The sequence below is a fragment of the Rousettus aegyptiacus genome, unplaced genomic scaffold (genome assembly GCF_014176215.1).
Source record: "Rousettus aegyptiacus isolate mRouAeg1 unplaced genomic scaffold, mRouAeg1.p scaffold_m13_p_2, whole genome shotgun sequence".
Classification (NCBI taxonomy): domain Eukaryota; kingdom Metazoa; phylum Chordata; class Mammalia; order Chiroptera; family Pteropodidae; genus Rousettus; species Rousettus aegyptiacus.
This window is the reverse complement of record NW_023416295.1, coordinates 165370475-165392248: the sequence shown is the minus strand read 5'-3', so window position 1 is coordinate 165392248 and position 21774 is coordinate 165370475. Positions and strand designations below refer to the sequence as shown.

The 21774-nt window shown below is 47.7% G+C and overlaps 1 protein-coding gene across 2 annotated transcripts in view; it reads right to left on the bottom strand.

Moving 5' to 3' along the window:
• RFX4 (regulatory factor X4) overlaps nt 1–21774 on the bottom strand; it is a 137764-nt gene that overhangs the window by 68507 nt on the left and 47483 nt on the right. For both annotated transcript variants that reach the window (XM_016148069.2, XM_016148070.2), the window contains exon 4: nt 15260–15383. In XM_016148069.2, coding sequence (XP_016003555.2) covers nt 15260–15383 — 124 coding nt within the window. The remainder of the gene's footprint in view (nt 1–15259; nt 15384–21774) is intronic.

Sequence of the window (21774 nt, the reverse complement as noted above, 5' to 3'; positions counted from 1 at the left end):
ACTGGTCTAGAGACACACCAGAGAGCCACTAGGAAATGCCTGTTCTACTTCTACGAGGCAATAAAACATGCAGTCGATGCGTTTGCAGTTCTTTGCACTGTGATCTTGAGGAGTTATCGAGTCGTGGAACGGGGCTGTGAAGTCATCAATCAATGTAATCTACAATTCCCTCCATAGCTGATGGGCTTAATATCCCCTGAATAATGTCTGCATCGACATTATTCATCCAGAGGCAAGAATTTCACCAACTCTATGATCAGCATCGCCCTCTCCAGAGTCACCCAAGGCAGAAGCAGGAGAGACGCCACTCTCTTCCTGACACTGCACAATCCAGGTCCTGTTGATTTTGCCCAAGCCATCTCCTGAACCCTGCCACTGCTCTGTATCCCCTGCCACTGGCCCAGCAACGCCCCCCTTTTCCCCCAGCCGTGATCGCTCACCTGGACCCCAATCTCTTAATTGGTCGCTCCTCCTCCAGCCTCACTGCCCTGAGAGCAGGATCTTTTTTTAAAATCCCAATATGATCATTTCATTCTCTTGTTGAAAACAGCGGGTGCCTCCTCGCGACCTATACTGGATCAAAATCCAGCCTCTTAGGGCTGGTCCATGAGGACCTCTGTGACCTACCCCAGCCTCAAATCCAGTCCCTCCTCACTCCCCACCCCCTCTCCCCACCCCCGTGCTCCCTGAGCTCCAGGCACATGCTGGTCCTACCATGGCACGTGCTGTCTACTCTTTCTGGAATGCCGAACCCACACTGCGGCCCCAGTCACCCCCAAGGAACTCCTCTCTGAGCCTCTCCACTTGCCCTGTGACCCTTCCCATGAAGCTTTAGATGCCCGCTGTCTCGGCTTCCCTAGCGAGCTGGTAAGCAATGGCGTAGGGTGGTTAAGCCCGCAGGCTCTAGGGCCAAGCCCTGGGTCCGGCACTGTGCCAAGCACTTTACGTGTATGACCTCAGTTAATCGCTACAACAGGCCAGGTTCCACCGCTGGTCCCTCTGCACAGTAGGCGGAGGCTGAGAGAGAGGCTCAGTGATCTGCACAAAGCCACGCAGCTCACAAGATGCACGCCTGAGTGTACCCAGTCCAACTGGACACCCTACCACAACGAAATTCTTGCCTCTGGATGAATGAAAGTGCCCCAAAGCCCCTTCTTTTAACAGCACCTTTTGTTTCTTTTATGTCACATTCTTGCATTCATACCCGTTAGGTATGTTTAAGGAAAGAAATCATTTCTTATATCCATCTACTCCTCAATGAAGATTTCTCTTCAATTCTCCTAACTTTGACCCTTTTGGAAACATTCTTGTGGCCTCTGATGTGAACAGAATCTGAGAGCCCTGTCCCCAAATACTCCAGGGGAAGGGGAAAACAGCGGAGAGGACTGTGACCTCGGCAGGTGGCCTGGGGTGTCCCCTTAGATTAAATCTACTCGCATCCAGGAAAGTGGAAATCTGACAAACACTTCTGCTTAATAAAAAAAAACAAAAAACAAAACAAAACAAAACAAAACCACTAAGCAAAAGTCATTCTGTCTGGATAACTGAGGTCCTCAAGTGGATTTCCTGAGGGAACAATCCAGATCATTACCTGTCTACACAGAGGCCTCTGACAACTCTCCATGGCCCACTGACTCAGCTGGAGTTCAGAGGTCACTGTGCGACTCCACTTTTTCTTCTACTTTTTCTCTCAAAATCTCCTGACATGAGCCCCAAGCTCCATCCAGATCAGACTACCTGCTGTTGATCAATTCTCTGAATGATTCCCGACTTCTGGGCTCCATGCTCTGCACCTCCTACCTGCCACTCTCTCTGCCTCCTCGCCACGTGTGGCCTAGAACCCCACTCAAGCACGCGCCACTCCCCCATGGATAGCCTTCCCGATTCCCTGACCGGGTAAAAGCTCTTCTTTCTCCAAACCATGATGGCACCTGCTACTTCCAGCCTATGACGAGTTCCGTCCTTCCTCTATGCTGAGCATATTCTGATTCTACCTGCCTCTTCCCATCTCCACCAGTCCCAGGGCCACGAACTTGTGCCTGGATTGCCACAATGGGCTCCTCATTGCCCCTGTGTCCAGTCGTGCCCTACCACAGCCACAGCTCCACGAAGCCTCTAGACAAAAAGTCCAAACCCGTCAGGTCCTGCCAGATCCCGTCCCGCCTTCGTGCCTCTCCGCCCCCTCCTCTCCCGGGCTGCGCACCCCGGCCATATGGGCTTCTTTCAGGTTTCACGAACATGCTGCGTCCTCCCTTACCTTACCCAGCCTCTCCAATAGGCTGTTCTCATTTTCTGGAACCCTCTCCTCATGCCCTTTGTCTGCCTCATGTCTACTCGTCCTTCAAATCGTAGCTTTTATCTTATTTCCTCCCACGAATCTTCCCGGGGCCACTCGTTTGGGTCAAGTGACCATTGTTATGTGGTCCTCATACCTAGTCAGTGGTCTGCTTAGCTCTACGAAGTCCTTGCCCACGCCTACGAGACTCTACACACACTGGAGCTGCGGACTCCTTTTCTGCTACTCTTCCCCACATTTGACAAGCTGCGGCCTCAATAACCACACTAGATTGCCTAACGGTACATAGCTTAGATTCCTGCAACAACAAGTATTTATTGAGCCCTACTGTAGGCCAGACACTTGCCAAGCACTAAGGGATATGACACTGAGAAAAACAGAAACAGCCTTTGTTTAGGAAGCTTTCATTCTAGTGGGAGAAGGCCAAAAATAAACAAATTAAAAAGTCAATATATCTTATATCGGATAAGTGCTACAGAGAGGAACAGAAAAAGCAGGGTGAGGGGAATAACGAATTGGAGGTAGGGGTTATTTTACTTAGGGTGGTAAGGACTCCGCGATCAAACGTCGCATTTGTGTGGCGACCTGAAGAAAGTGGGTGAATAAAACTTGTGGCTATCTGGGGGAGGAGCCAGCACGGAGGCTGGGAGGGGTTGCCGGGCTTGGCTCACAGACGGCCTCGCTGGCCTGTGTAAGCACTCCTGCCTTGACTCCGAATGAGATGGGGAGACTCTAGAGGGCTTTAAGCTGGGAAGTTGGGAGCAAGATCTGACTTACCTTTCAAAGAGTCGCTCTGGCTGCCGCGAGGAGAATTGACTGGAGGGGACAAGGATGGGAGCAGGGAGACCTGTCAGAGGCCACTGGGTTAGTCCGGGCAGGACATACTCTGGCTCAGTACATTAATTCATAGATCCAACAGATGAAAGAAAGAGAAAAATGAATCGTCCCTCTTCTGCTGGCCCCTGAGGTGGTTTCCAGTGCTGTGCGCTGACGTAAACGCTGCTATAAGCAGCGTTGTTTTCCCAATGATCTTTATTGTTATTGTTGATATTTTGCTTGGATTTTGTTTCCCCCTCAAGTGTGGAGCTGCTTGATTAAAGGGCAGAAACATTTCAAGGTTCCTACAACATACGGTCAAATTGCTTTGCATGAAGCAGAGAAGCGTACCATCACTTTTTAAGATTGTGCTGAACTGAAGAGCCAAAACAAGACCTTTGAGCGCCAGGGTTCTTCACCTGTAAGATGGGGGAAATAACACCTGCTCAGCTTACAGCCTTCTAGCGGGGTCTAAAGGGTCGGGGTGGACACCTGGGCTTGTGCCCTGGGCCTGGTCAGCCGGAGGCAGAAGCTCCACCTCCACAGGGCTTTCATGGGCGCTTCACTGGCCAGAGGGGGGAGGGGAGAATGCCCAGCTGTCAGGGAGGGGCTGCAGCCAGGGGGTCCACATCCCCTAACACCTCTCTCTGCCTCCCCTATTACGTCTTCCACTAGCCATCAACCTTTTTCTAGCCCATTCTCTTCCTTGACAGGGTTAACACTCTCTACTTCAATCCTCGGATGGATTTTCAGAGGATCTTCATCCAAACCAGTTTTTTAGGCTTTTGTGGTAGGTATGTTGTGGTCTCCCAAGCGATGTGTTTGTGCGGTTAGACTATTCGGCTCTGTTTGTAAAGATACTTTTTATCCGAACACATTTGCTGGCCAAATCCCCTCTTCCTCCCCGCAAAAGAGAGAAAGGTAATTTCACATAAAGAACTAAGAGGAAAGGAATTTGGTTAAGAGTTGGGGGTGGGGGGTGGGTGGAGACGCTGCTGAACCACAGCACATTCTGCCCAAATGGAGGTCAAGACTTTTCCCACTCCGAGCAAAGAAAGGGCTGGTGTGGACTGCGCCTCCTCCTTCCCGCCCCAACAAAAACCTGTGGGAAGGGAAGGGGCTTTGCTTTTTTGCTTTTTTTTTTTTTTTTTTTTAACTGTTTCTTATGGGCTGCCCATTACAAATTATCCTCCTCTCCTTTCACCAAAGAATCAGCTGGTCCCGGAATCTGAAAGCCCAGCGAGCACAATTTAGTTTGAGTCTCAAAATGCAGGGTTGGTTTCGGCCCCACTAAGGGCCGTTCGGCTTTTAATTTCTGGAGCAAGACTCGGCAAACAGTCCAGCACTTTTGTGGAGCTGTGAGAGTTGAGCTTCGCTGTTTGATAAATGAGCAGACGGCAGGCAGCCCCTCTTTCTTTTTTTGTATGGATTCAATGAAGCCTGCCTAAAGAACGCCACATGCTGTTCTAGCTAGTGATCTAACATTCCGCAACACCCAGCCTTCCAAATTCCCTTTAATTACTCGCGAATCCCACCCTTCTGTCTCTCAGCCTGGCAGACGGGGCTGGGGGGTGCTCGGGGCTGGGGGTGGGAAGCAGGGGAGCTCTGGAGCTCTACCCTCTCGAGCTGCCGGGATTCTTTCTTAGGTGGTGATGATCGTGATAATGCATACCCGCCCCCCTCCCAGTACATTATTCTCCTTGGTTGAAGGAAACTTGGCATGGGGGCTATCCTGACATCATTTTGTGGGTGCAGTTTTTAAGAAACATGAGTGAGTTTTAGGCAAACATTTCTGAAATGTCATATGCAAGCCACTGCCCTCTTTTCTGGAAGAAAAGAGTGAGAAGAGGAACCTGTTGAGCATCACTGGGTGCCATGGACTCACAGGGGGTTTTACCTTTGGTATGCGACTTTATCCTAAAAACAACACTAGAGGAGAGTATAATGATTCCCATCTCACAGACAAGAAACTGGGACCCAAGGGCTATTCAAGGCTGCTTGGTTTCACAGACTCCAGCCAGTGGAAGAAGCAGGAATCTCATTCCACTCTGCTGTTCTTCACTCTGGCCAATGCCCGTGGGAGCCAGCACAGCGTCCACTGACTGTGCATGAAACCCCTGACGTCCTCTCTCGGTGTCAGAGCCACACAGGAAAGCCGCCTGGCCTCATGACAGACAGGCTTTGTTTGATTTTAACCACCGAATCCATACGATCTTGATCTAGCTTGATGTCCAAATTTAGTTATTGGAATGGCTCTGAAAAAGAGGCTTTTGATTATTTACAAAAATTCAATCCACAACAAGAAACGGTCCAAAAGAAGCTGCAAAGTAATGGACTAAGTGCAGATCCTCCCACATTTCGTAGGAGACAAACCCACGTGTGTGTAAAGAGTCAAGGATGCTTGAAACAGTTTAAACATAAGAGCTGTGGGTCTTATTTCAGAGGTCATTTGGGTGTGGGAAAAAAAGAGGGGCTTTTCAAATAGCAAGAAATTAGAGATTCAGTCCAATGACAAGTTGCTGTTTTACAAACATGTGTTGTAGAAGTATTATGCCTTCTCTTAAAAAACACACAATTTCCTGAACCAGAGAGAAAAATAATTAGGGAAAGAGGTTGGTTAAAGGGACTCTGATTGTCACAGCTTTAAATCTGAAAGGGGAACCCTCACTTTCTTTGTTGACAATAGACCTAGCCCCTTTTCCAAAGAAGAAAAATTAATTAAGCCTGGCAGTATGAATAAGGGTTTTCCAACACCCTCCCTCAATGTTATCATCTTGAAATGTGTATTTTTCAAAATAACTTTACTATGCTGATGGAAATCCATCCATTCAATAATTTTTTGTATGTAGTCGGCACTGGTGTCTGACAGGGTAAAATGCTACCGGTTCCACAAGAAATTCCCCAAGAAAATTTCAAAACTAGTGCAATAAGACAGAAACGGAATTTCAAATCATGTGTACGGACTGATGAAGGATTCCATGAGAATCCCTTAGACTAGGAAGGTAACGGTTAATTGGTTGTCCCTTGAGGGGTACCAGGGATGCCAATTTCAAGAAGTCCTGAAGTCTGTATATGAGCCCAGGATTGTCCTTAGGCCGACTGGAAGATGTGTCACGTGTGTCTGAGAACAGACAGTCGTCACACACCAAAGTTAGCTAGAACGAGGTGAGTTACATAAGACACAACAGGTTAAATCAAAAATGGGATAATTCTGAAGACGATAATAAGAGAGGGTGAGGGTGGTGACGGAGGTGTGTGTGCGACACAGGGAATTTTTAGAATAATTGTTCTCAAATTGTTCAGAAGAAAGAGCAGCTAGGAAGGGTGATACCTTGATATGTTAGTGATAATATATCAAAAACATGATGCGTTGGAGCCATGAAATGTTGCTGTGGTAAACGGAAATTTTAATTCTAGCCAACATGCGTTGAGCATCTATGTGAACACACACTGCGCTGTCTCAGTAATTTTCCAGGTGATTACTATCACTTTCCCATTTTACAGGTGAGGACACTGAGTCCCAGAGCTAGTAATACGTCGCCTGGCGCTCACACACCTGGTTACGTAGTGGTGACGGGATTCAAACCCAAACAATTTGATTTCAGAGTTTTAATATTGCACAACACTTAAGACGCCTGGAATAACAAAACGTGGAATCTAGTGTGAAATCAGACATTCTGATGTGGACACTCCGTAGCAGATACTAAAGGTTAAGAATAACCTTTAAGGATTTAAAGTAGAAACAAACTATCCATTCCATGTATTTTTCCCCCCTTTCTGAGGTGTTTGAAAGTTGGAAAAAGACCATCCCTGAAGGATCCTAAGGGTGCCCCAGAACACCTTCGTCATCTCTGGTGCCTCTCCCCTCCCCGTGGGTGTGCACGTGACTCCGGCTCAGGGCGGGAGGCGTGGCTGGCTGGATTTAAAGGCTTGAGGAAGAGGGCGCTCATGTAAAATGAGAGGGATCTTCAGCCTCATCTCTGTCCCAGGTATATGTGGCTGCTGGAGGCGCAGGTCCCCAAAACACAATCGGTGTTTCTTTTGTTTTTTTTGCATTGCTCAAAAAATTGGGGGGGGGGGGGCGGCTGGAAGGAACCAAATATTCTACAACGAGCCACCCACAGCCCCAAACTGCCAGTTATGTCGAGTCCTCATGGGAAAAAGGCAGGATACAAAGAAATTCCATTAATACATCTGTTGCCCGACTTCCTTTTCTTCACATTTCCCACCTCCTACCGGTGTCCCTGCCCCGCAGAGGTCATCCAGTGGTGACCCCACACGGCCTTCAGATCCAGCCCTGCCACTAAAAGCATGACCTTGGAAAACCCACTCGTTCCCTCTGACTCTTACTCAATTCCCTCACCTGGAAAATGAGGGGGTTTCCCCAATTGGTCTGTAATAAACTTATTTATACTGAGGTGTCAGTAACTGATAAGTATGAATAAACTATCCTGTCCTTTTCTAGTTGCCTTTTTTTCCCCTCTTTTTTTCTTTTTAAGCCTTCGGGGGAGGTGTATGTCAGGCTAAGTGGCCACTCCACATATTCGAATCACACTGTCTTAGCTGCCTGCTGCCTACCCGTGAATCTGCCTCTTCCTGAGAAGTTCAGTAAATCGCTGATCATAAATCATGTTACACTCACACAGTCTTAAGTGATCCCATTGTGACCGCCTTTGTTGCTTCTCGTGGGCTCCTAATTTGAGAGCATACCCTGTACTCTTCCAGAATCCTGGGTTCCGTTCATAGTTGTAACCCATAAAAGGCGGTCAAAAGGTATCAACTCCCAGTTATAAGATAAATCCTGGGGGCGTAACGTACAGCATGATTGGCTACAGTAAACAGCACTGATTGTGTATTTGAAAGTTGTTGAGAGACTAGATCTTAAAAGTCCTCATTACAAGAAAAAAAAAAGGTATGCGTGGTGATGAATGATAACTAAACTTACTGTGGTGAGCAATTTGCAGTATTGCACATGCACCAAGTCATTATATTGCACACCTAAAACTAATACAGTGTTATTTGTCGATTATATTACAAAAAAAAAATAATAATAATACATGGATGCCCAAAAGGCCCTTATGTGGATAAAATGGCCAGTTGCTACCTCCTCCCCTTTCTAACTAGTCTCTAATTTTTTATTCCAAGAGGCAACCAGCTACGTTTTCCTGACAGCCTAGGACGGCCGATGAGATGAGCGGGAAATCACTGGGCTGGTCTCCGAGGAAAGGGGGCTGACTCGGCTGCGGTTTTCGCCTCTCTCCCCTGACCCCTTTTACCCTGCTTCTTGCCTGGAATATGGTCTTTGTTTCCAGCAGCCACTTTGGACCATGCGGTGACCGAGAAATGGGAAGAGAGCAAAGGAACCCAGGTCCCTCACGTTCTCATAGAGCAGTCACGCCAGTGCCGGGTGATCTTTGTCTGGAGTTTTCAATATAATGAAAAGCAAAACGACTAATTTATTTAAGCCACTGTTTGGGGATGGGGAGGGGCATCTTTTACCCACAGCCCATACCCAATTCCTAACTGATACATCTTCTGATTTCCACCCAGGATTTATTTCATAGAGAAGGTTCCAGTGGCCCTGGAGTTAGCTAGCTCATCTTTAAATGGGAATAAAAACATCTTCCAGGTCAAAGGGCTGTGTGAGGATTAAATGAGATCATATGTGCAGAGGGCTTGGCCCAGTTCCTGGCACAGAGCCTGCATTACTGTCACGATTTCGAGTTGAAAAGTATTTCTGGCTAATACGGCAAAGATTCTCATATGTTTGTGGACCAATCTTCCCACTTCATAGATGGAGGGACTAAGGTTCAGAGAGGGAAAGGGCCCAATAGATCCTCAAGTTCAGGACCCCAAACTTGGTCTTATTGGCCTACAGCACATGGTGGACCCTCAATAGAGGTTTGTTGAAAAAAAAAAAGCGTTCGTTCACCTTTAAACCTCTGCTGGCCTGTTTGTAAAGAAATCCCTTTGTAGGTTAGAGATGTTCTCTTTGCTTAGAAATCTGAGGCCCAGTTTTCCTTTCTAAAAAGATTTAGCTTGTTGCTAAGCACATAATGCTCCATCCTTGTGCAGGTGGCGTTTGTTTTAGAGTTTACAAAAGACTAGTAGGAAAGCAAGAGAAAAGAAATATTTGGCAAAATTAAAATACCCACTGCAGCTTCCATGGATCTCATAAGCCTCAGGGTTGGGAGAGGACAATACTGGGTCCCTGGGGGTTTCCCGGGACTGACCTGGTTCCCAGGCTGCCCCTGGCCCCCCTCCCCTGAGGAGACCACTGTTTCCTCCTCCGTGTTCACAGCTCAGGAGGCACACCTGCCATCTTGTTTTTCAGTTTCTCCTGGGCACTTGTCCCTCCAAAAGCCCCCCCCCTCCCCCCTGAGGGCGCTGTCTTCTCTCTGTACCCCATTTCCTGACACAGAGCTGGGTCCCTAACAGAATGAGACAAATGGATCTTGAATAAATGGATGAACTCAAATGTCAAGGGAGGAAGCAGCAGGGGAGGCACTGGCAGGTGGCTTCCTGGCGCCTGGAACGCTTGGAGGATGGACTTGAGAGGGCACTTCTCACCTGTAATAGCCCGCACACGTGACCCCTGGAAAACAGAGAGGCCAAGCATCCCTCCCAAATTCCATCCTCTAGGTGGTTGCCAGGTGACTGCCAATGACTATGCCAAAGTCAAAAAGAGAACTTTTTACATAAACCTGCCTCCACACACACCCACCCTACGGCTGAAATAACTCGTTTGGCGTAAATGAGATGGTTAAGTGCATGGATTCTAGAGCCAGACTTCTCGGGTTCACCTTCTGAATCTGCCGCTTACTGCCTATGGGAACGTGGGGAAACTGCCTAACTTCTTTGGGACACAGTTTATCCATCTTTGAAATGGGGATAATGACCATTGCCACCTCACGGAGTTGTTTGGGGGATTAGACGAGGTTGGTCTATGTAAAGTACTTAGAACAGCACCAGGTGTGCAGAAAGCCCTATGTCATTGGCTGCTATTTTTATTAATTTTATGAGAAATCTGGAAATGCTGCATTGGCGATGAGCCACAGCAAGACACTTCCACCACCTGTTAAAGAAACTGCCTATAATGAGCTTGGGCGATTTAGCCGGATATGATGTCACATGAAGGCCAATCCTGATCCCTATTACCTTGTGTTTGTTTCAATTTACAGTTCTGCTCTCTAAAAATTAATTTTCCTGCTTTTGCTGGAAATCGAGCTATCATACTGGAAGTACTTTTTTCTCAACCTGATGAGCCTGGAGGAACCAGCGGCAGGAGAGAAAGGTTAGGGACAAGCAGAAGGTCAGACCACGCTGTCCCTTTCCCCAGCAAAGGTCCTCAGGCCACACGTGGTCAGACCCGGCCTGCAGGTAGGGGAGTTTTCAGATGGACATGAGACTGCAGGAGCCCTGGACTAGACTTGTAATGTCTAAAAGAGAGTCTGAATTATTGAAAAGAGACTTGTTCTTATCATCGATAACCAAGAAGCTATGAAACCTTATAAAACCCATGGAACAATCAGGGGTCAGGGAAGGGCATTTGGCCATCACATGGTTGAAGGAGTGACGAGAACAAAACAAAGCCATTTTCTGTCTGTACGTCACCGAGTTCAGCCTGTTCCTACAGCAGTTACACTGGTCGGGGCTCGTCTGGGTGTGTCTAAAAACCAAGGTGCGATATTAGATGTGCTGGTCGAAACCCCCCGACATAGGACACAGAGCTACTGGGTGAATCTTCAGTGGAGGAGCAAGAGCAGCCTGTGAGAGGGAGGTAGGAGGTTGGCTGGAGAGCTTGCCTCATCAGCCAGTGTGGACAGAGACCCACAGGGGCTCCTCAAAACCCATGGCTGGACCCCTTCCCCCAGCACAGGGACGGCGATGCTGGCAGAGGGCACTGATAGCTGGGAGGAAAACTCAAAGAGCACCAGCTGGTCGAAATGACTCTTGATGTCTTTCCTCTAAACCACCCTCCTCCCCTGACCTTGGGGGAGCCAGGAGCAAGCAAGCCGACCCCACTGCTCCTTCACAGAGCAAATTCTGAGGCACGGGGAGGCAGAGGCTCTGACTTCAATGTGAGATGGAAGTTTTAAATTGGACCGAACTAGACTTTTTCATTGAATTTTAATTATCCAGCCGATGTGATGGCTGAGCGTGGTCAGACACTGGGGAGGTTTCCCCCATGTCATCAGAAGGCACAGCAGGAAGGCTGGACAGAGGACTCGGGAGGTGGGTGCTTTGGCGTAAGTAAAAATACAGCCAGTTTCCCCTGGTACCTTAACGAGTTCACCTCTACGCAGCAAATGGGCTAATGGAAAATGGGTACAATGCCAATCTCATACGGTTACCCTACAAGTTAAACAAATTCACATAAGTCCAATGATTGATATGGTCCCTGGCAAAGACGACTAATAGAAGTTATTCAATCTTTAACATATAGCTGAGCACCTATCATGTGCCAGGCACTATTCTGAGAGCTGGGGATTCCTAATGAACAAAAAAGTCCTCGTGGAGCTTCCATTCTAGAGAAAGAATCAGATAAAACACAAGCAACTAACATATGTAGCTAGCTGTACCATAAGTATATATGTTATATGTAATAGTTATATAATTATGTACAATTATAATGTATACAATATAATGTATACTATACAATGTATATATATACACACACACATTATAATGTATACAATATAACAGACAATATATACTATAATGATAATGTGTTAAATATATACTATAGGTAATTATATATAATATATATTAGTGCTAAGTGCTATATCCTATATTTATGTATATGTATCTATTACTTCAGACGGTGATAAGTGCTATAAAGAAAAATAAAACATGGTGAGACACAGAGAGGGTGAAGTGAGGCCAATTTTAGGCAACGACAATTTCTTTCGTTGGTAGAGCTTTACGGTTTTACAAAAATGCTCTCATAAGCTCTGTCCCATTTTATCCCTAGAGACACTTGGTGAGGGGTGACTTCCATCTAAAGATGGGAGCTCAGAAAGTTAAGTGACTCCAAGTCGGGTGACCTTTCATTACCCAAGGCAACAGGAAAAGCAGGCAAAGCCCAGTTCAGCTAGAAGCATCGGCATTCTCTGCAAATCCGAAATTAATTCCAGGACCTGGGGTCAATATGACATTACTGGAAGCCATGTCTTGCAGAGCCTGGCCACGGTGTTGGGAAGAGAATCTCTGCTTCGGGTCCTGCTTGCAGCAAAGCGATTGCTACCCTCCACTTGCAGCCAGGAGACGTGGTAGGGGGTGCAGGGCCGGGGGGAGGGGAGAGGGGGAGAGTTTCAGGCTGGTGTCTGGTTCATCTCAGCTCACCTGCACGCTGGGTGGGGAGAATACCACCAATCACATTGCCTCTCAAAAGTAAGTTGAAATATTGAACCTCGCCTGCCCTGAGTTACAAGTTCATAGATGGATCATAAGGTTGGGCGGATCTGCTCAAAGGAAGACTGTCCGCAGTCACACCCCGAGGTAAGGACGCAGCAGCTGCAGCATGCCAGGGGCCCTGGGGGGGGGGGAGGGGACACAGCTCTGTCTGGGATTTCACTCCGACCAGCTCAGTGTGGAGCCTGCCCTCAGCAGCCACCTGTGTCCTGCACCTACCAGGACGGCCCTGGTTCCCGATTCCCATTTGAAACTGATGTCAGGACAGCTGAGGAGCTTTCGCCCTGGTGCTTTCTATGCCACTAGAGTGTTTCCTAGAGTTTGGACTGAACGTAAGATGAAGTTCAAATGCTTGTTGTTTTCATGACTATTTTGGAAGCAACTGGCACCGTAATTCTTCTTAGGGAGAAAACTTATTATTTGGGAAAATACTTCGAATAGTCATGTGGGGTAAATGGGACCTGTGGGAAAAGATGTCAGCAGAAACCGAGGATTGGAAGACAGAGGAACATTTGCTGGGGGCTGTCCCAGGAAGGAGCGGGGAGAGGAGGGAGGGGGGCCAGAGGGAGGGGGAAGAGGTGGAGGAGTAGGGAGGGCTGGGTCTAGCTGTGGGGAACTGGCGCGTGGAGGACCCCATGCAGTGGGGAGGCGGGAGGCCATGTTGGCTGAAGAACTTAGTTTTTAATTTTGTGTAAGCTAAACAACCACACGTGGCTGGTGGCTACTGTACTAAACAACACAGGTGTAGAGAGAGGTGGTAGGTGCAGAAGGAAAAGTCCCACGTCAAGGTGACTAAGAATACAAGTGCCCTGTGATTTGCTGAAGTCTTGGGAGCAGGCTTGAGACTTAAAGTAGGAGCGGAACTGGGGTTCTGGATGGAGGGGTGGGGTTAAATACATTTTATTTATATTATGAGGTTAAAGAAACCCTAAAGAAACCAGGGTGACAAATGTATTTGAGAAAAAAGGAACAGAAGGTCCTCACACAGGTAAATTGGAGTTTCTAGAAACAGTAAGGGGTTTTTTTGGTTTGTTTTTGCTTTTGCTTTTTATAGACTCTAAGCTAACGAATGGCTATTTGTATCTGTGCACAAACGTCTCATGGAGAATTCACGATGACAGTTGTAATGGCACGTGGCAGGTGTCACTAAATATCTGAACAATTAGATGACAGAGTGAGCGACACTTCACATCACCCACTGACATCCTCGTACTTGCATCTGGCACTTCCCCGTGGAGAAGGGAGGTGCTAATTCCTGCTTCCCGGCTGGGAGGGAGGGGGCTCAGAGAGGTTAAATGAGAAGTCCAGGAGAGCTAGGACTCTTGGTCTTCCGGTTCGCCCCACCCGGACCTCCATCTTAGAGGCCTTATCTGTGGCCGCTTCAAGGGAATGTGCAGATGCGAGGGAACGTTCCAGGACCACAGGCCCATGACAGAGCTCGGGGATCCCACGCCTTCCTGGTGTGCCTTTCCCTCTCTCACCTGAGGGGCTCAGGGTCCCCCTCCCTGGTCTGCGAGCCCCTCCACAGCAGGATCCACACGGGGTTTCCTTCTGGGTCTCTGCTGCCTAACACGGCGCCTGCCACACGGCCCATCTCAACTAACACCGATGGACTGAAGACATGAAAGAATGAAACGGCAAAGGCCGTTTCTCCACTGACTTTTAATTTAAAAAAAAAATGATTTTCACTTTGGAGAAGGGGTGTGAACGCATCACAAAAAACATTTTCCCCGTTCTATGTGGCCAATTCTCAGGCACTCGGTTTTGGACTCTCCAGGGGGTTGGCTCAGGCCTGACACCACGCTTTCTTTTTCTTTTTCTTTTTTTTCCCCCCTGATGATGATTCATCTGTCAGGGATCTGAAAAGGGAATCCTTGAAACTTACACGCTGACTTCTCTCTGCCACTTCGCTTCTTGCCGTCTCTGCGCTCTGAAAACCAGCGAGGAGGAGCGCAGAACGAGCCCGCCCATGTGGTAGTATCGGACGCAGCAAAAAGTAGACGACGGAAAAAGAAGCGAACGAAAGGAGGAGGAACGGAGACGCGCTGACTCGGATCGAATGGGGTCTTTTGCAGGTGTAAAAACCTAGATTTTGATCTCTCACATACGCGAAAGATCGGTCTCGAAGTGCTCCGACAGCTTTCCTTGGCCTGTTAAATAGGAATGGTCCGCGACGGCAATTTTGTGTAGACACGGCCCTACGCGTGGAATATAGTTTTAGCATAAGACGGACGGAGAACAGTCAGGCCTGCAGCGATACTACAGACACCCCCACTCCCGGCAGAGGACCCCCAGCCATCTAAGCCAAAGATGCCAGGCCGCTTCCTAGTTTCTCTAAGGCTTTCACATTACGAAGACAGGCGGTCCTCGCGTCCTAGGCTTACCGACACACACAGAACACACTTGTGAGTTCAATATTTGCCTCTCAGAGGAAAGAAGTTACTTTCTGCAAATTAAGTACCGAGGAAATCCAAGTTAGACCATCCACTTTTTCCTTTATAACCTGTCTGAATTGTTCGAAGCTTTGAATACTTTGTTTTGGTATTTGGTTTGGTATTCCTTTGTTAACAAGTGTTTGAACTTTTTACTGTGAAGTATTACAGAAAGGTTACCAAATGTTTACTTTGGTAATTAAAAAACAAAAAACGGAAAACGAGTAACACGATTAAAAACTGCGCATAAAGTACTTAAAGGAGGGAAAATAAGGAATACGCTTGGTTGGGCTGGACTCACCTTTCCGAAGCTGGCAGCGTTGACGGGCTGAGTGTCGTTCTTCTCGCAGAAATCCAGGTAGTGCATGTAGAGGGCACTTCGGGGAATGCAGACGCCTTCCGCGATCTCATAGTTCTCCTCCAGCCTGGGGAAATACATGTCTGATGAGCGACCCCAGCGAGAGGGCATGTTCTTTCTAGAGCTCTTTCAGAGCTGGGCCGACTCAGGTAACAACTCTCTCCCCACAGCTGGGGAAGGCGAGGCCCAGGAGGACAGAGCAACATGCCCGAGGTCATGATGGAGTTCGCAGGTTGGCAGGATCAGACTCCTGGTCCCCGTCGGTATGAGCTGAGGTCACTTTTTCAGCCCAAATTCTCAGTCCCTCTCCCCTGTGCTGTCACTGGCTTCGCTACATTCTGGGTGGATCGAGTTCCCCAAAACTCCAAAAGTAATATGGTGTCTTATAGGCTCCCCACTTGGCCAAGCTTTGAACTGCACGCTCTTTCAAGTAACCATTTCGAATAGGTGTCAAAATCTTAGAGGGCTTCCCGGCTAACGAGAGCAGTGATGGGGACGGCCTGGGAAAACAAATGCCCCAGCAGAGGTTGCCGGCTGGACAGCCCCTGACCTGCTGCCTGAAGGGCGGTCTCCTCCCCACAGTGGGGAGCCGAACCTCCCAGTTTCTTTAGGAGTGCCGTCTCTGCTGTGCTAGGATCATGTGATTCTCTACCCATGACCTTCTTAATGAGTATAGGTTAGGGGTTCGGAGTAAGGAAGTTCTACTTGGGTTTAAATCCCAGCCTTATCACCTGCTGGCTTGGTGACCTTGGGCAAGTTACTTAACCTCAGGCCTCAGTTTCCCTCGGAGGTGACGACTATAACTGCCCCATAAGGTTGTTGTGGTGACCGGATGTAATGTGTGACATGTGGCCAGCATGCCAAGTACTCAGTAGATGTTGGACCTCATTATCATCTATTTTTCTTCTCCATAAAACATTTCTGGGCTCCTATATGTCCAGAATGTGAAATAGATAGTGGGTAAAAGTAAACTAGATAGCGTTTATCTTTTTTTTTTCCCCTCTTTAACTCAAACACCACCAGAATGTAGGCATCCAAAAGACCCCTGCCTCCTTTGTCACAGACACATGAGAAGGTTAAACACTTCCTCCAACAGAACTACTGGGGCACGTGACAGTTTGGGGATATTCTGTTTGGGCTCTGATGCCTTCAGAGCCTGGGGTATACACACTGTCCGAAAAGCTTACCAGCAGAAAATATTTCTCCTCTGATCATGCATTGGGTTTTAGGAAACGACCCAAAGTAATGTAGAACCGAGTCTGAGGGATAAAGTGACTGGAACAACCCTTTCCTCCCAAACATTTTATTTATTTATTTTTTTGTGGGGGGTGGTGGGGGGGGAGGGTGGAGAAAAATAAGTCATGATTCTAGAGCGATGAAATAAGTGTCCCTGAGTGGCTTCTAACATCCCCCGAGGGCACTGGCCAAGGAAGTGGTCCAGCGCTGGCGTAACCGAAGTGGAACGAGGACGCGGCCTCCCGAGGTACCCGCTTGAAAGGGCAGCGGTCGTTGGGCTCATCTCGACATGCGGGCGAAAGAAAACCAGTTCGATCGTTCGCGTCCGCGCCCCACAGATGGACACGACCCCAGAGATGCTCGGGTCGACGCAAAGGCCGGGTCCCGGACGGTCCCAGGTCATCTCATCCACCGCCCTCCCTCTTCTGGGAAGGGGGATATTGAGTAACTCTTGACATTTTTAGAAGTGTGTTAAGAAATACTTTATGCAATCGGTTCTAGGCAAACTAATTCCTTGAGGCCGGGATGGCGTCTGAGTCACTTCTGCACCCTGGAAGTCCAGCGTATTCCTTAGCACGTGGCAGGTACTCAATACATGCCTGATGAATATATGGTTTCAGTCATATATTCATTCAACAAATAGTTATTGATCTCTGACCACCTGCCAGGTGCTGCGGATACCACAGTGGACAAGAGGGACCTTGTTCGCATATGGAGAACAGATGAATGGTGGACGGATGGATGAAGACACAGGTAATCTTTACTTTTACAAATACGTATTGGGTGCCAGGCAGCGTTCCAAACATTAAGGAAATGGCAGTGAATGAAACGAAGGTCCTGCCCTGACACGGCTGCCACTCTAGTATACGTGTCCCCAGAATCACACCTTGGAAGGCTGACTGTGTTCCCTGGGGGGAAATGGTTTCACACGGAGATTAGGTTTCACAGGACTGTCCTAAGCGTGAGATCTGGCGCGAACGGGAATCGGCCTCCTAGCTTCGCCTGGATCCCTAAATGCTATCCGTGGTATTGTTTCTCCATAAAAGCGAGTTCAGAGGTCCACACAAGCATCCACACAAACCTGTAGGGGCCATCTGAACGAGGCGGCTTGACAGACCAGGGTCACACAGACATGCTTTGTTTAGCCTGAGCGGTGTTGGCCCAGCTTTTAAAATTCAGGACATTTCGCATTAGAATCTGGATTTCTGGCTTCTTGTGAAAAGGCTGAGATCTGGCAACACTGGGCCCATCTTCCCGTATGACAACAATTGGCCAGAGTTACATGTGCCCTCGCACTGGCCAGAATCCTCACTCCCCCCTGTTTTTCTTACACCCGATCTATTTTCTGTTCCTTGTCTGGCTCCTGTAGGCTCTTGTGTTGACGTCAGCCAGGATCTATGCCCTAGTTTATTTTGCAGTCTAATCGGGGAAAAGTAATGCACAGAACTAAGAATATTTAAGTACTATAAGCTGTTGACCACAGGTGCAGTCGAAGGCGAGAAAACAAAGATTCGTCTTATGAGAGCAGATGATTCGGGTTTCATGGATTAATTGGGGTTGTCACTTGGTAGCAACAGCAGCCAGCATCTGCTGAGCTCTCACCAGGTGCCAGGCACTGGGTATCTCATTTCATCTCATTCGAATCTCACGATAACCCCATGAGGCAGGTATTATACTCATGTTTTAGATGAGGAAACTGAGGCTCTGAGATTGGCACCCATCTGCCCATGGCCACGTGGCTAGCTAGTCGATGGGAGAGTGTGTCTCACTCGGTACCACTGTGGGATTCTCCACAGTAGAAGGACAGGATCCCCAGCGAGGATGAGAGACGAATGTGGCATGTGCTTTGGACGATGGAGACAGTGGTCTAAGTGGAGAAGGAGGCTTGTAAAGGACTATCTAAAAGGAAAGGACTACGGGGGAGGGGCATGGAGCATATTTAAATGTCCACTGGAGAATATGGCCTGGCATAAGAGTTTAGCAACTCCTGAAGTGGAAGAGTTAACTACAAAAGTGTAATTTTCAGAAGGCGAAGGCATGATACTCCGAGAACTGAAAAAAATAAAGACTCGGAGGCTAGAAGACCCTAGTGTTTCTGGGATGCTGTAGGAATAATAACGATATCACCGATAACGACAGTAACTGACATTAATTTAAAACCTAATATGTTCTATTTGCCAGCAATGGATTGAGTAGAAAAGAATGTTAAAAAAAAAAAAATCCAAGTTTCATAGGTTTCATCTTAGACTAGGTGACAGTTCTGTCAAGCAATTTCCTTAAAAAGCTCTTTGGATGGCTGTGGAACATTTTCCGGGTTAAAGCAGACACGTGAACAATTTGGGCAGCCAGAACTTGGTGCATGACAGGCTGTGAGGTGGGGGAGAGTATCCCTTTTTCCTTATCTTTGCTAATGACTTCCTAAAATTAATTTTGGCCAGAAAAACCCAGGGGCACATTTAACAAACATGTATTTCAAACCATTCAGAATTCATCTTATAAAAGGCATATGATCCTGTAAAATGATAGGGGGACAATTAAGTTTTTTTTTTTTTAATCATGAGAGTGGCATGATTAAATTGATTCTTTGGAAAGGTCACTCTGGCACCGCTATGGTGGGCGGACTAGTGAAGCCTGGCACATAGCGGCTAAATAATTAGTATTTGTTGAATGAACGAATGAATGAATGAAATGAGACCAGTTAGGAGCAATTAAAATAGTCCAGGCTAGAAATGATGGAGCATGAATTGAAAGGCTGGCCGTGAGGGCAGAGCTAATAACAGGTCTCCCAATGCGAGAAGGGTAGGAGCAACCCAGGCAAGTTCTTGGGTTCCTAACTGGGTTGAACAGGGGCTCGAAGATTAATCTCTAAGATTAAAAGACACCAAAGTGAGTTATAGGGGCAAATAACGCTTCCAAACGCGGTGTGGAAGAGCACAGGCTCCCAGGTAGATTCCTGGCTCCCCTACTCATTAGTTACGTAAGGCCCCCCGTGCCTCAGTTTCTATTTGCTGTACTTGTGGCTTGTTTGCTCATTCAATCTGGCCCAGAGATCAGGGTTAGAGTGCACGATCAAAGTTAAAATGCGTTTCATTAAATGTACCTATAGCAGCAGCAAACTATTTGAATTGAATGGGCGTAAGTCACAGATCGCGCAGGCTGAGCTAATGAAGCCGCTACCTGCCAAAGGTCAGCTGCCTTCTAAATAATTACATCTCTACCCATGTTTTCGTTCCTCTTACCAGAGCTTCTTCACCTTGAGGTGTCGAGGTGGCTTATGACTAGGAAGCATTTTAATAAGCTCCAGTGACAAACAGATGTAATTGGCCTTGGGGGCAACTTTGATGCTCGATGAGTTTTTGCAGGAATATAGCATCATGACACCTTTCCCCAAACCTCCTCACGAAATCCAGAGGGCCCGTGGGTGTGCTCAAGTTGCTAATTGGAATGTCCGCTTCCCTGACCAAGGCAGGGCAGAGAGAAAGGCAGTTAATTACTTCTCTCCGTATCTGACAAAATTTCCCCTTTTCCTCCTCACTTTTAGAGGGTGTCATTAGCCTGACATGGTGAACAATACTCCATTATACCTGGATATTTTTAATGATCACAAAGAAATTCCCCACTTCTTCCATTTTCTGATGTTCTATTCAACAACTCGATCATATTTGAATTGAGCCTATCCTATTACGGCGAGATAATGAACTCGGTCTACTGGCCAACATGAGTCATTATCTGCCGTGTAGGTTTTTAAAAGATCGCCTCACAAGGTTTCGGCGTGCAGTGTCCAAAGGGCGCAAGGAGGAAGCTTTGTATTAGCACTTTATAATGAAGAGCAAATGTTTCAGCACCCAGAGTAATTATTCCCTCCGTTCTCGTTTTGAGCTTGTTTTCTTATATGTACACATGGGCTTTCTGTTCAAAGTCTCCACTGCTCGGGTCCTTGTACACATGTCTAACACAGAAAACTTTTTTCTTCTATTTTACCGAAAGGCTCCAGGATTTTTTTTTTTTTTTAACTTTGCTGAACAGAATAACTGGTTGCTGAGGTTGTCAGAGACACCATTTGCTACCCCAAAACCCATCCCTCTGCATCTTCCCTTCGCATCCGCTCCCTGTCTCTATGTTAAAGGTAGGGCTGCAAAGGACGTCCTCATCCGCGCCTCCCTGCGCTCCAGCGGGAGTGTTTCTCCATGTCGCTAGCAAGAAACAGAACTGCTGGATGCACGGATGACAATGTTATTGGGATTACAAAACTGCCCACTCAAGTAGCTTTACCATGTTAAAACGTCTTAACCACAGCGCAAAATCCCTCCCCCCACCTCTTTCTAAGTAGGAACCCAGCTCCACAACACCGCACCTCGCGCGGAGACATTTACGCTCTTGCGTTGTCCCGCTCGGTTATCCTTTCTCCATCTGTGGCCGAGGCTCCCGGCGGGACACAATCACACCTTGGCATTATCCAGCACCTCTGGTTGCTTTCAGAGCTAAAAATGTTCAGCCTCCCCTTCTGGAACTCGCATTAGGAAAGTAAATAATGTTGCGTCACCGCTGAAGAAAGGCTCAAGTCAGAAATGGGTGCAAAACATCAGGTATTGGTTACACCCCATGGGTCTGGTCTGGGAGCCATGACCTCGTCGAAAATTTCAGTGTACTTCTTTGGAACAGTACCAAGCCCGATCTTCTACCTCTGGCCTCCAGGAACATTTAAAAGAGAAACACTAATTTACTTTGCTCCATATTAATGTGAAATGTTGAAAGCCTATCAACCAACCACCCAGGGCCCAGGGCCTCATTTCTATTATTTTTTTTTTCCCAAAAGAAAAGAAAATGCCGCCAAAAAAGTGACAAGTTGGTCTTCTACCCTCTTCCTCTGGCGAAGGGCCTTGTTACCTCTGTAAATTGCTGCGAAGGAAAATGGGTCCACCCTGGCAGCACATGGGCCACTGGGAGTGACCCAGGCGACCGGGGAGGTGTGTGAGAGGGTGGGGCTGAGCAGGGGCACATGGCTGGCAGCAAGTAGGCCAGGATGGGGGAACAGGCCGCTCTCCATTCCAAAATCCTCCGCATGAATAGAGGGTATTGTGCGGCCAGGATTCCAGCAGCGCTCACCATCCCCAGCGGGTTGGGCTTCACTAACCCTCGTGACCGAGGATGCTGGAGAGTGTTTGGCAGAAGGCGTCTGACAATATTTGCCTGTTTTCTGCCGGGAGCTGCCTCCGGATCAC